The 12794-nt window shown below is 39.7% G+C and overlaps 1 protein-coding gene across 1 annotated transcript in view; it reads right to left on the bottom strand.

Annotated features, from left to right (window-relative positions):
• Positions 1-12560, bottom strand: part of PXDN (peroxidasin) — an 85641-nt gene extending 73081 nt beyond the window's left edge. The window contains exon 1 of the mRNA XM_068183554.1: positions 12221-12560. Within this exon, the coding sequence (XP_068039655.1) occupies positions 12221-12447 (227 nt within the window). The 5' untranslated portion in view covers positions 12448-12560. The remainder of the gene's footprint in view (positions 1-12220) is intronic.
• Between the last annotated feature and the right edge of the window lie 234 nt (positions 12561-12794).

Genomic DNA, 12794 nt, shown 5'->3' with positions numbered 1-12794 from the left:
TGTCTAGAAGATTGATTCCTGAAAAATGAAATATTCTTTCAGAGAAATACGGATATTTTTAAAGCGAAGTCAGCTTGCAAAAGCCAGTAAGTATATAAAAGTTATTTAATTAACCAACCAACCAACCAGCACACAAATTCTGTCACAGACAATGTCTGACATGCAAGACAGGCACTTGCTCTATTCTAGCACTATTACGAAATAATTCCTTGTGGATATTCAGAGGGGAAAAAAAAGTAAATGACAGGTAAAGAAGAACTCTCATCTAAGGAATCTCAGTTGCACAAATATTGCTGTGTTCTATATACAGTGGGAATTCAAAATTTTACCAATGTTGAAAAGATAAAACTAGTTTGAATTCAACTTGATATTGTTAAATGGTGAGTGCAAAACCACAACTAGCACTTATTTCTTTGGCTGATGAATAAGGGATGATAAACACGTGCCATGGAGTTACAAAACTGGCCGACATAATATACCTGAGTGTGGGGGCTGTACACAAGTCACTTGCCTACATGTCATCTGGTTTAAGTGTTCTTCACATTGTAACTTCATCAAAAGCAGAAAATTTCCCCTGTACTATCTGAGGTGTTTGGCAATCCCACAAATTTGTTCAAAAGACAAGTCTATCTTACAACTATTGATGGATATATATATTTTTATACAGATATGACCAATATAAAGATTGACACTGAAGGCTGGTTTGTTTTGTTTTTTTTTTTTTTTTTTAATAAACCTTGCTTTCAGCCAATTAATGACTGTTCTATTGGAAATCTCTAATGAATACTGGGTCTCAGAGTCTTTTTACATATTTTTTCTCTTTCCAAATCTTATATTCAATTATTCCCATGTAAGAGATATCCAAAACTTTTAAGTAAAATAGAGGATATCAAAAAGAAAACATCTACTCCAGAAAGTACACAAAGATGACATAGTATAAAACATCCAAGAAAATACTCATATCACAATAGAGGATTAGAGGATTTTCTGGCTAAGTTTTCAAAACTGTTGTTTACTGAATCAAGAAAAATGTTTCAACATGTATCAACATTTGAGAAATTTCAAGTGATTTAGATTATTGATAGACAACTCAGGAAAAAAAAATAATGTCCTGAGTTTTAAAAATTGGTTTAAATAAATCATAAATGTGACCATACTAAGAAAGGTATTTACAGACCTTTAATAATTGTCTGGTAGCCATTATTTACACACCTAACAACTAAGTCTCCAATCTACAAGTTAACATGCTTTAGATATACATAAAAGTATTACTAGGAAACATTTTAATTTATTTTACCCCCTACATAGGTGCTTTTGCATTTTCTTAACCTTTTCCCAGGGCAATAAAATTAAATCAGGAAGTTAATGTCTTGAATCTGGCCAGAGCAAGCCACTAACTCACAAAATCAAATTGCTCTCACTGCTCTTACAGCTCTGTCATAGCTCTGCAGTTCTCTTTGCCTGATACAAGTCTCTCCTTCTACTGGCACTTCAATTCAATTACCTAGGCCCTTTTTACTGGAGACTGAGAACCTTACCAAAGTCAAAGATCTGCATTTTCTCATTCAATTTATGCCTGTAAGAAATAAATACTATCATCTCTCCAATTTCTTGGAGAGTTTATCAAAATACCATCAAACCAAAACTTCTTTCTTGAACCCAAATTAGCTATTGTCCCAAAGAGTGACAAAGTATCCCTTACAAGGTATCTTGCCATGTACTTTTTAATATATATATGTCACACCAACATACTGCTGCTCTAGCTTTTTAGTTTATCTTAGCAGACAATGTAATGTGACATTTATTTGTATTTGAGTGCTGAATGGCCCACTAGAGTTATCTGTGTACCGGAACACACACGCACCCTCATATTTTTCAAAATATTTTGTAAAAATTGGGAAGAAAAGTTCTCTCTTCTCATCATTAAAGCATTACATTAATTTAAAGATTTAAAAATTGGTGACTGATTTTATCTGATTATCATTATAATCTATCATTAAATAGAAGCCACATCGAGACACCAAACAGTGAAATTTTATATCAAAGTGGACAACCAAGATCTTCTAAAAGTGAAATGTTTGCTTCTGTAGAGCATGATGGACCTTGGACAGAGGATATAAGCCTCTGAATTTAACTGTTATGAGAAGTTTGCACTGAATTTCATGCTGTCCCAGTCACAATGCTCACACTGCCTACAGATAAGTCAAGCATGCAAGGACTCATTTATTCTTTATTTTTTCTGCAACAAAGGAAACCAGCAGCAAAATGGCTAATAACATGCAGTTAAATCCAGTCTGGCTAACACAGTGCAAAGAACTTGACATTTAGCAGTCATCATCCTGCTTACCAAAAACAGTCATTAGTTAAGGTAACACTGTGTACCAAGTAGTATTTTTCCTTTTTCAGACCAACCAGGCAATGAGCAGTCTGTTGTAATAAGTGATTTAAGGGGAAAGAATGCTGAAAGAAAATGTTTCCCGAAAGATACAGGGAGTGGCAATTGGAAAGAGAATAAAAAATCTGAAAGTTACAATAACAGATCACAACAAAAAGGAGAGCAATGTCACAGGAAGTAAAACTAATTTGGAGTTAAATACATTTGCTCATCGTTTTCCTTAGCGAAACTTAAAAACAACTCAGAAAAAAACCTAGAAGAGAACACTACATAGCACAAAATTTCACACATTTTATTCTACAAACTTTCACATAGTTTCCAGAAACCCTGCCAGCCACTGCACAAATTATTCAATGTCCTAATCTTTGCTTATCTTTGTAAATACAGATTAAACAAAAAGACATGAAGATGAGAGACCACATTAATCTCTCCTCTGTGCGTCTTTCTCAAGATTTTGAGACTCTTTGTTATTTGTAATAAACATTCAATTTTCTGTTTAAAAGAATCACTTGACTCTCATTAGCAGCAGTAATAATGCCATACCAAAAAGAAATCAAATTTGGCAGCCTGATAAGCAAAGGAAGGAAAAGGAAACATTTGAGTCATTCTGTTCCAGCTCAGTCAGCTCTTGTTGCACCATCTCTATGGATTGTCTTGACACCCTGCCCACATTTGCAATAGGAAAGCCTTTAAAGTTATTTTTGTTTTGTTGTTTTGGTTTGGGTTTTTTTTTTTTTTTTTTTTTTTTTTTTTATTGAATCCAAATGGAAAAAATGGTAGACAATTTAGCTCAGTTGTTTCCCTGTATCTATCTGTATACACACACATTATGTACAGCACGTGTGTATATATAAATATACAGAAACACACATACATGTAAGTATTTAAAACACTGCTTTTTATACATAAACTTCACCAGAAAGACAAGCAACTATAAATGTTTAGATTGTGAGATACAGATTTTAAATGTTACCTTTATAAATGGATCTTTTCTGTAAGTGAAGTCATATCCTATAAGGATGTAAACACTTTGGCTTGCTGGAAAGAGACTCAGTAAATGTCCCTATCCAGGAAAAATCAGAAGCCTGGGGATTACTCGTGTATACAAAGCTATGCGTGAGTTCTGCAGCAAGATTAGATCAAGAGTGTACAAAATATTTGATCACAAAATACTGTAAACAAACTACAATACTGTAAACAAACTTTCAATAAGCTCTGAAAGTCTCAGAAATTTGAATCCAAAAGTAAATAATTGAAAAAATACCATATTAAAACATGAATCAAGATAGATTGAAATTTAGCTGGTTTTTCAGTTGTTCAAAATAGAATTGGAGCCTCAAAACATTAATCTAGCATTTTCATTTTACCCATTACACACAGTAAAATATTCCTATAAAGACTATTTTGTAATTTAAAAAAATATAATAATATGCAATTTTAAATATAACACACTACTTCTCTTCTTCTTTTGTTATTTCCTGAATAGCTGTCTGTAATTTTTTCATGTCATAATAGCAATATCAATTTCTCCTATTATATTATGTTGGTTTCTTTCTGCAGTTTCCTTTTATCTTCATGCCAAGCTCTGTTCTTTACTGGCAGTATTTCCTAATTTTTTTTTTCTGCTAGACTTGCAACCTTTCAATTTAAACTTCACTTACTTACAAGGCAATCCATAAGCACATGCAACAAGCCTAACATTTATCTAACACCTAAATAACAAAGTTTTCTGCAGGCTAATGACATCGCCATGTCATCTCTTAATGAGCACTGACCTCACCTGGGAGAAAAATCAGTAGAGGCTACTCAGAAAATGGAGGAGTTTAGAATATTTATTAATCATGTTTTTTCTCTTAGACATGTGTTTACCACTGTTTTAGGTGAGACACTCCTCTCCCTGTTTTTCAGATTCAGACCCTCCTGATGATGTAAGGGTAGGCATCTCCCTGTTATTTTTCCACTAGCTGCCTTTGGGAATTAAGAGAGAAAAAATATATTTACTCATGTCCAAGCATCCATCTCCTACTCTTTCCAATACGTAATCCCATGTTTGTCTCTGCAACACAAAAATTTCTTATTCACTATCCCTCATGCCCCTAAATTCCCCAAAGTAATGCTGAAAATTCATTTAACTCATCATTTTTTAATTATGTTGTTTGGGAAAATTGAGTAACAGCAGAGACACTGAAGCTCTCTGTTGAACAGAATCAGAAAGACAGAAAAATGTTTAAAACAGATTTTGAATTGGGGACAACACCAAGCAATCCACTGATCTGTATAATCCTTATAGCTTTCTAAAACATTTCAGTAGAACAAACAAAAAACCTTGTGCTGACAACAGTCCAAACTCCCAAAGCTTTGGGAATTAGAAGACAAACTTTTGAAACAGCTATAAAGCAAATACTCCACAGTCCAGAGGAGCATACTGTCCCGGTGCATTCCGGGGGATACCCTACGGGGGTGTCCCCCTAGGCTGTGAGTTGGCTGGTGGCAGCAGGCAGGCAAGGAGACTCCACACGGCTTCTGAGGGTGCTCATTAGATGAGGGTTTATTGGGGTCCTACCCCCGGAGGCAGCATGGTTTCTGAGGAAGAGGGCGGGAAGGGGAGTGAGGGGGAAAGGGGAGGGGGAGAGAGGGGCTGAGAGAGCACCGGCAAGGAGAGCCGGCGAAGAGAGAGAGAAACGTCCCCCGGCACACTGAACAGGGAGATTCAAAGTGAGCGCGGAACAGATTGGGCCAATGGCATTACAGACACAGGATACTGCAGGGGAGGATCACAGGCTTGGAATAAACCAGACATTTTCGAGGGGTGAGACAGAGCATACCATTTAACTAAAATATAACACCACAGCATATGAAGAGATGTTTGCAGTAAATGGAAAATGTTTGTAGTTGCGAAAGGTCGCCAGTAGAGTTTCACAGAGAGCTGTGCTGAGTTGTGCATTGTTGAGTTTATTCCTAAATGGAAGAGTGATGACCACAGAAAGAACAAAGTTTTGCTTATGATATTCATCTATTTTAACAAAGTCCACCCAGGAAGAAAAGCAAAAAGACCTGTCAAGAGTCCATGAATGGCTATTAAAATGCAGACCTAATGCATGCAGTTAATAACGTATATGGAGAAAATCAAACTTTACAAATAAAATGGCAGGCCTAGAAGTGACCATTACTACTTACAGACAAGATCTTATGCTACCCTTGATTACTCCATGAAACTTCATACCAGATTTCTCCATACAAATACTGGGCAAAGATACAATTCCCTCACTTCCAAACACAGCAGAGTGGGGAAGCAACAGTCCAGATGATGAGAGATTAATACCAACCTTTCACTGAGAAGGCACCAACTTTAAAAAGAAAGGAATGGAGAAGCTTAGGATCAAAGATGACAAAATCATGGCTGGCATTGGAATGATAGAGAGGGATCAAGTACTCACTGTCTCTTCCAATAGAAGAAATGGGGAACACTAAGTGAAGCTTTCAGGATTCAAACAGAAGACGGCAATTTCCACCATGTAGTTTGTGTAGTACTCCTTATCACTGAAAGCTATAATGTAACTTAACAGCCAAATCAGTTGAAAACAAGAGGCTAAACAATTTGTGGAGCAGAGATCCACCGAGATTTACATAAAATATGGAAGTATCTTCAGCCCCAAAAATCCACATCGGCAAATTATTATAGGTATAAACAACTATATGCTGCTCTATACTGTCTACTTGTTCATAAGCTGTGCTTTTCATCACCCTCAAAAAACAGATATAAGGTCAAACGGATCTTTGGGTTTACTTATTAAAGGTATCTTTCTGTAAATAAATACATATTTATCTTTTTAACATTCAAATGTTAGGTATTTACTGCTCAAAAATACATTTTAGTAAACAAGATGAAAACAAGAAATCATATCTATTCACTGTAATATATGACAATGTATTCCCCTGATGACAGTGTGTTAAGGGGAAAAGTAAGCAACTTGCAGTAAATGATGGATATGATTTTGTTCCTTATGTTTTCCCATTCTTCAGCAAAGAATTTGATGAGGGCTAACATACTGCTGAGATGACAAAAATATCAACCCGCCAGCAAATCCCATGACTCGAAGCGAAGACTCGTTTGGGCCTTCTGTTGCAGCCCTCAGCAGCTTTGCCTCTCATCTCCCAGTAAATGTCAAACACTATCAGTGTTGTGCCCTTCTGGCCCCTGCTAATGACCAAACGCATTCTGCAAGCTCTGCAAATGTCTCCTTAACACGCTCATGCCTTGGTCCTGGCTCATTCCATCAGCAGTACAACCAGACTGCCTGGGAACGGCATCAGCAGGCTTTACATCCTACACACCCTCCACAGCTGCTTTGCTGGGGAGGATTGGTATCTTTTGCAGTATCCACTTGATTTGTTGGGACTCAGGATGGGGCTTAATAGAGAGAAAACAACAATTTTTAGCAACAATTAAAGCACTTTGAAAGCTAATTTTATAAAATCACTTATGACTCCTTTGCCTACTTTTTGCAAGCAGTTTCTTTCTGTTGAAAATTCTATGAAAACATTCTCATCTAAAAAAATACCTTAAACTTTAATTTAGACAAATAAATACCAACATCTACATACAGACATTTCATCTCTTTTTATTGTCAACAGAAGACTAGTCACCACACTCGGGCTGGAGAAGGCACAAATAAATTAATAAACTGCCCAAACAGTAGTAGCTAATTAATTCAGTTCTCTGACCAGTGGTGCCCATTGTTGATTTAGATGTCCTAGGCTGAGAGCAAGCACCTATGACACAGGCCCAATTGGGACTTAGTCTGAGGTTAGAAATTATTATTTCTAATAAAGGTGTCCCCCTTTGAGTGAGCTGAGTTCTGCTCCAGGCACTATCAACTGTACAGGGTGAGTTGCTGCTTATTAGAAGGGAAATTCACAAACCAAATACAGATGTAAACTCCTGTGTATAGAGACCTAAATGTAGGTGTTTTAATCTCAAATTGAATTCTTTATTTGTTCATAATATTTCTATGAAGGAAGATGTAAGATAATTTTTATTGAAATAATCTTGTGCTTTACCCTCCCTCATGTCCAAGCATCCATTTCCTACTCTTTCCAATACGCAATCCCCTGTGTCATTCAAGCAAATCATCACTGGCACCTACTGCACTTAGCTGCCCAGCCAGGAGTGCCAATAGCTGTGTCAGTATTAAGTTATTTTCAAACCTTTCAAATAAATCTTCAGTACCTGTACTTCTTTTTTTCACATTAAGTATGTACAAATCCCTGCATCTTGAATAAAATCTTCTGGTGTGTTATCTCATGACTAACTCCTACATGCAAGTTGATGTTTACCCATAAAGTGATCAAGTATACTTACAATCCACATTTGAGACTGCAATACTTCACCCTTCACAGTAATGAGATGTGTTTATTTTATTTTGTCTCAATTTTAATCTACTGGATTTTTTCTAAAAGTGTTTCAAAGATCTAATAGAACACAAGGACATTGTATTTTCAGATGAAAATGGGATGGTTGTTTGTGGGCTGAAAATGCATCATGTCAAATCGCAGATCTGCAAACAGCATGCAGTAAGATTTCTGCTACAATAGCCCAGAGACTCCTGCACTGACAGTCTCCATACACATCACCCATTTCATTTTCCTAAACACCTCTGCCAAGAGGTATAATGCTAGCACAAATCAACAATGAAATGCAAAATGTCATTACATTTCCATTACCCCTACCTCTTTAGTGAGTCACATATTCTCCAAATAGATGTGATTTGTGAAATTTAGTATTGTGGGGTTTTTCTTTGTATTAAGACAGATACTCTTGGGAAGTCTCAATAATGGTTTTTACCAGCAATTATGAATGTACATTAGATTCCACCAAAATTTCTTATGGAGGGATGAAAAAATGTAAGTACTTCTTACTCAGCTGTCTAGAAAGTCACCATAGAATTAAATGACTAACACTTCCCCCTTGCCCTTTGACATCTACAGAACAAACCAGAAATTAAAATACATTGATAAATGTGTAAATAAAAAAGTACACATCCTAAACTATCCAATGTTGAGAATATGTTAAATCATGTAACAAAAGCAGTAACAAGCAACACAGACTGTTGACTTCAATTTCATTTCAGAGCCTACCTTCAAAAGCTATTCAGCTGGAATGGCTGCAACTTAAGAAGTCCTATTAAGGTTTGATCACTTAAAATTATAGTTGCATGTTGAAAAGGCATTTTATTTGTAGCAGACATGCAGGTGACCCAAAGTAATAATCACACAGCAAATACAGAATGACTTACTTTAAAATTAAACCTTCTCAATAATTTGCATGTCATTCTCAGTGCAAATCAAGTCCACTTTCTTTCGTGACAACTATTTTTGTCAATATTTAGCTTTTCTGCTATTAACAGAACATTAGTTTCTTTTCTTCTTCAGTCTGTTAGACTCAAGTGCAGTGAATACTATTTTGTTTGTACAGCTAGCAAGAAACAAGAGAGCAATGAGGTGCTGCCAAGAAAAACTGTGAACAAATTTCAGTATTGGTCTGAGTATGTGTAGCTAGTCCCGTAGACAGGTTTGGATTTGGATTGTGTTTAGATACAAATAGTAACATATTGCATCAATTTTCAAAGGTCTCCCATCAGAATCATCAACACCACATACAAGAAATTGCTCTAGAATACAGAAATTCCCTAAAAAAGTGTAAGACAGGATACAATTATGGGAGGAGGAGACAGCAAGAGGGGATACTCAGAATTTTACATTCCTCAACTGTTTAAATGGTTTAATAGAAGTATGTTTCAGTAATTTCTGTGAAAATAAGCACTCTGTATTTAGTCAGAGATGAAATTAAATTTCCATTATTGTATTTACGGCATTAAGTAGTTTTTCAAACCATTTTGTACATGGGTCTCCATTTTTAAGGGAAGTTGGCACAAGGGATGTTTGCCCTAGTCCAAAAAAGAGCCCAAGTAACAATCTCATCTTGGGTGAAACCATGCGCTCATGCAAAGCTCCATGAGCTCTTTCAAAGCTGGCAGAATCCACCCTGCAGAAGCAATCTAACCCATGGTTCCCAGCCTGCAGCAGGAAAGGAGAAGTGTCAGAAAGTGGGAGAAGCAGGAGAGAGTGAGAAAATGTACAACCAGAAGTAGCACTGGCAAGGTCAGCAACTAGTAATGTTATGAACAGTTTTCAAAAGAGAGCCTGAGATTAGGAGTAGACATTTTTGATATGTGGGAGAAAACACTTGGCTGCACCATTGGTCTGGGCCCCATGCTGTTTTAATCCATGTAACAAATTATATGTGAAGTAGAGCAAAGTCAACTCAGCTTCCAAAATGGGGAATTTTTCAGAACCAGTACTCAGCAAAATACTTATAAACCACGAAAAACTTAGGGTGATATTTTTTTACAACATTACTTTGCATAGTCAATCTATGTTGTAAGTAAGAAATAAAACAGATGAGAATGTGGAATTTATCAATGCCAGTAAAAATGGACTTAACCCATTAACAATACACTTTGCAGGATTTCCTGAATTTTTGTTTTAAAGGGGAAGGTGATCAAATTAAATTAATTTATTATTTTTATTTATCTAACTATCAACACCACTACTCAAGAAAATACATTTCATATACAGGCACCACTTGAAAGACAAACATTGAGAATCAAACCAGAGATGAAATAACTGCTTACTTTCATGCTTAAAAAAAGAAACTGTTCTTGAGTGTAGAAAACCCTCTGTGGGTGATGGGCTGCCTCTGTGAAGTGTAACACTGCAGTGTAAAACTACAGTTCAACATCGCAGGTAAGTAAAAATAAAGAGTGGTAGGTAATTCAGTGAGTACCTCAGACATGTAACAGTTATTCTGAAAGTACATCCTACAGCGAAATTTAGGCAATTAATATAAAACAGGTAAGCTATTTACGTATGATTGGTACCTTCAAACTACTGATTATTAAATAAATTGTACCATTGTTCTTTGTCCCAAAGACTCATATTGCCTATCTTCTGACCCAGCTCTACCCAACTGTAGCAGAAGGAGTAACTGAGTATTTACAGACGTAATACTGCCTATTTTATTTGTAATAGTTCCCCAATCAGCTGTCCAGAAAGGATAATACCCATTACTAGATGACAAGTAAAGTCACCGCAAGGTTTTGAAGAATGCTGGTCATCTGCAGGCATATTTTGAAAACAACCATTCTTTGTCAAGCTGTAAACATATTTTTAACTTCTTTTGCATTACTTCTGCAGCATGGTAGCTTGCATTATACCAGAATGATAATTCAGATTTGGGATACTAGACAACTTGATATATTAGTGGGGTTAGACAAGTATAATGCTTGCATTGTTCACGCATTCTCCTCTGACTCACTGCAAGATTATAAATACCCACCGTAAGGGGAGCTCCACCCCGGCGAGGTTTAATCTAATATTTTCTGCTGTTGCAGACCCTTCTACCTTTAAGACAAAACCAAGCCATTAAGACTTGACTCCACACTCTAAGGCCTTTTTTCCCTTCTTTTTGCATTTAAGATGATTCACAAAACTAGCTTTTACATGGTCTCCTGTAATCTCAAGGCAAAAGGTGTTCTGTAAATGTACTTTGTTTCAAATGTAAGAAACATTAACCACCCACTTCCTGTACTGTTCCCTAAAAGGTTTACAAGTACTGCAGGACTAATCCAATTCTGCCAAAAGCCTGCACTTCTTGCCAAAGAGGGACTCAGTTAATGCTAAATGACTGTACTCTTCACATTAAATAATACTTGGAAGCTGAAACACAGCAAGGCTTTATAGACCCCTTTTGAAAATATCTGACAGTCACAAGTTAATTTATGACAGGAGGCCCCGCAGAAAATTCCCAGGGCCAAGCTCTGCTCAGCTTCCACGGCTGCCTGTGTGTAAGGAAAGGGCAGGGCTGGTGCCAAGAGCTTTCTGAGCCCAAGTAACATATAAGCAGGTCAGTGGAACAAATCTGTTCCTCTTAGTAAGCCACGAAACAAAATAGCGTGTGATGTTCATTTGGAACTTTGCCTTTATTGCAGGGAAATATGCCTGGAAAGGTAACTGTTTCAGTCAAATCAACGTGAATTAAATGTCAATCATTGTCAATACTGAAATTTATACCAATGCAGTCCCACCCAAAACAGTGACCAGAGGAACGGCCGGGCACTTCAACTGACATATTTCTGTCTGAACTAAAAAACTGGTCATTAACTAATGTTCGCAAATCCCTGCAGGAATCTGAGCCGGGTTGGTTTTCAACAACCCAGGATTTGGGTCCCGGCTTGCTCATACATCCCCAACATGTCTAAGAATTTAGCAGAAAGCGTCGTCTATGTCCCTGTCGATCCCCCTGCCGCCTGAATATGCTATTAAACAGAAAGAAGAAAGTACTGAAAACCTTCTAGGGACGACTAAAGTGGGACACGACACCCGTACGCTAACCAGAACATCCACCTCTAAGAGCCCCGCGGAGCCGGGGGCACCGCTCCGACCCATTCGACCCCGCGCCGCCAGAGCCGGGCAGGAGCGCGCCGGGCACGGCCGCACCGCGGGGCCGAGCGGGCAGAGGGACCGGGGGCGGCGAGCGCAGCCCCGGAGCAGCGCAGGGACGCCCGGGCCCCTCGGGCAGAGCCACCGCCTCGGGTCCGGCCCCCTCCCCCGACCGCAGACAAAGAGCTGAGGCTCCGCCGCCACCCACCCTAGTGCCTCTCACCCCAGGTATCCATCCCCTCCTCCGCCTTCTCCTCCCTTCCTGCCTCCCTCCGCCCCCCTCCCTGCCCCGGGCCGCCGCGGCAGCCCCCGCCGGGTACTCACAGGATGGTGGTCTGGGGGGACACGGCGGGGACGCTCTCCAGCATCAGATGCATGCAGCGCACCGTGGTGCGGAAGCAGAGGCAGCGGCTGGGGCACCACACGCTCCCGCGCTGCGGCGGCGGCGGCGGCTGCGCGGCGGCGGGGGGGAAGAGCCCCCCACTGCGGAGCAGCAGCAGCAGCAGCAGGAGGCAGAGGCCGGGGGCGGCCGCCGCTTCGCACCGGGCCATGCTGCCGGGCGGAGGGCGAGAAGGAGGAGGAGAGGGGCTTCTGCAGATCCGCGTCGCGCCCGCTCCGCTCCCGGCTGCCGCTCGGGTCGGCGGCGGGGCGATCCCGTCCCCCGCGCGGGCTGGAGGAGGGGACGGCGGTGGGCCCGCCCCGACCGGCGGAGGGATGGGCGGCCGCCCCGCGCGGGGCTCCGCGCCGCCCTGCGCACGCACCGCGGGGCAGAGCCGCGCTGGGCACGGCCGGGGGCCGGGGGTCCGCCCGCCACCCCGGCTCCTGCTCCTCCGTTCTCGGAAGGGAGAGCGTGAAGGCATCCCCTGAGCGACACGGCAACGTGCACCTCGGGAGACGA

This window comes from Anomalospiza imberbis, chromosome 3 (genome assembly GCF_031753505.1).
Source record: "Anomalospiza imberbis isolate Cuckoo-Finch-1a 21T00152 chromosome 3, ASM3175350v1, whole genome shotgun sequence".
Classification (NCBI taxonomy): domain Eukaryota; kingdom Metazoa; phylum Chordata; class Aves; order Passeriformes; family Viduidae; genus Anomalospiza; species Anomalospiza imberbis.
Note: the sequence above shows the minus strand (reverse complement) of the source record. Positions and strands in the feature narration are given on the sequence as shown.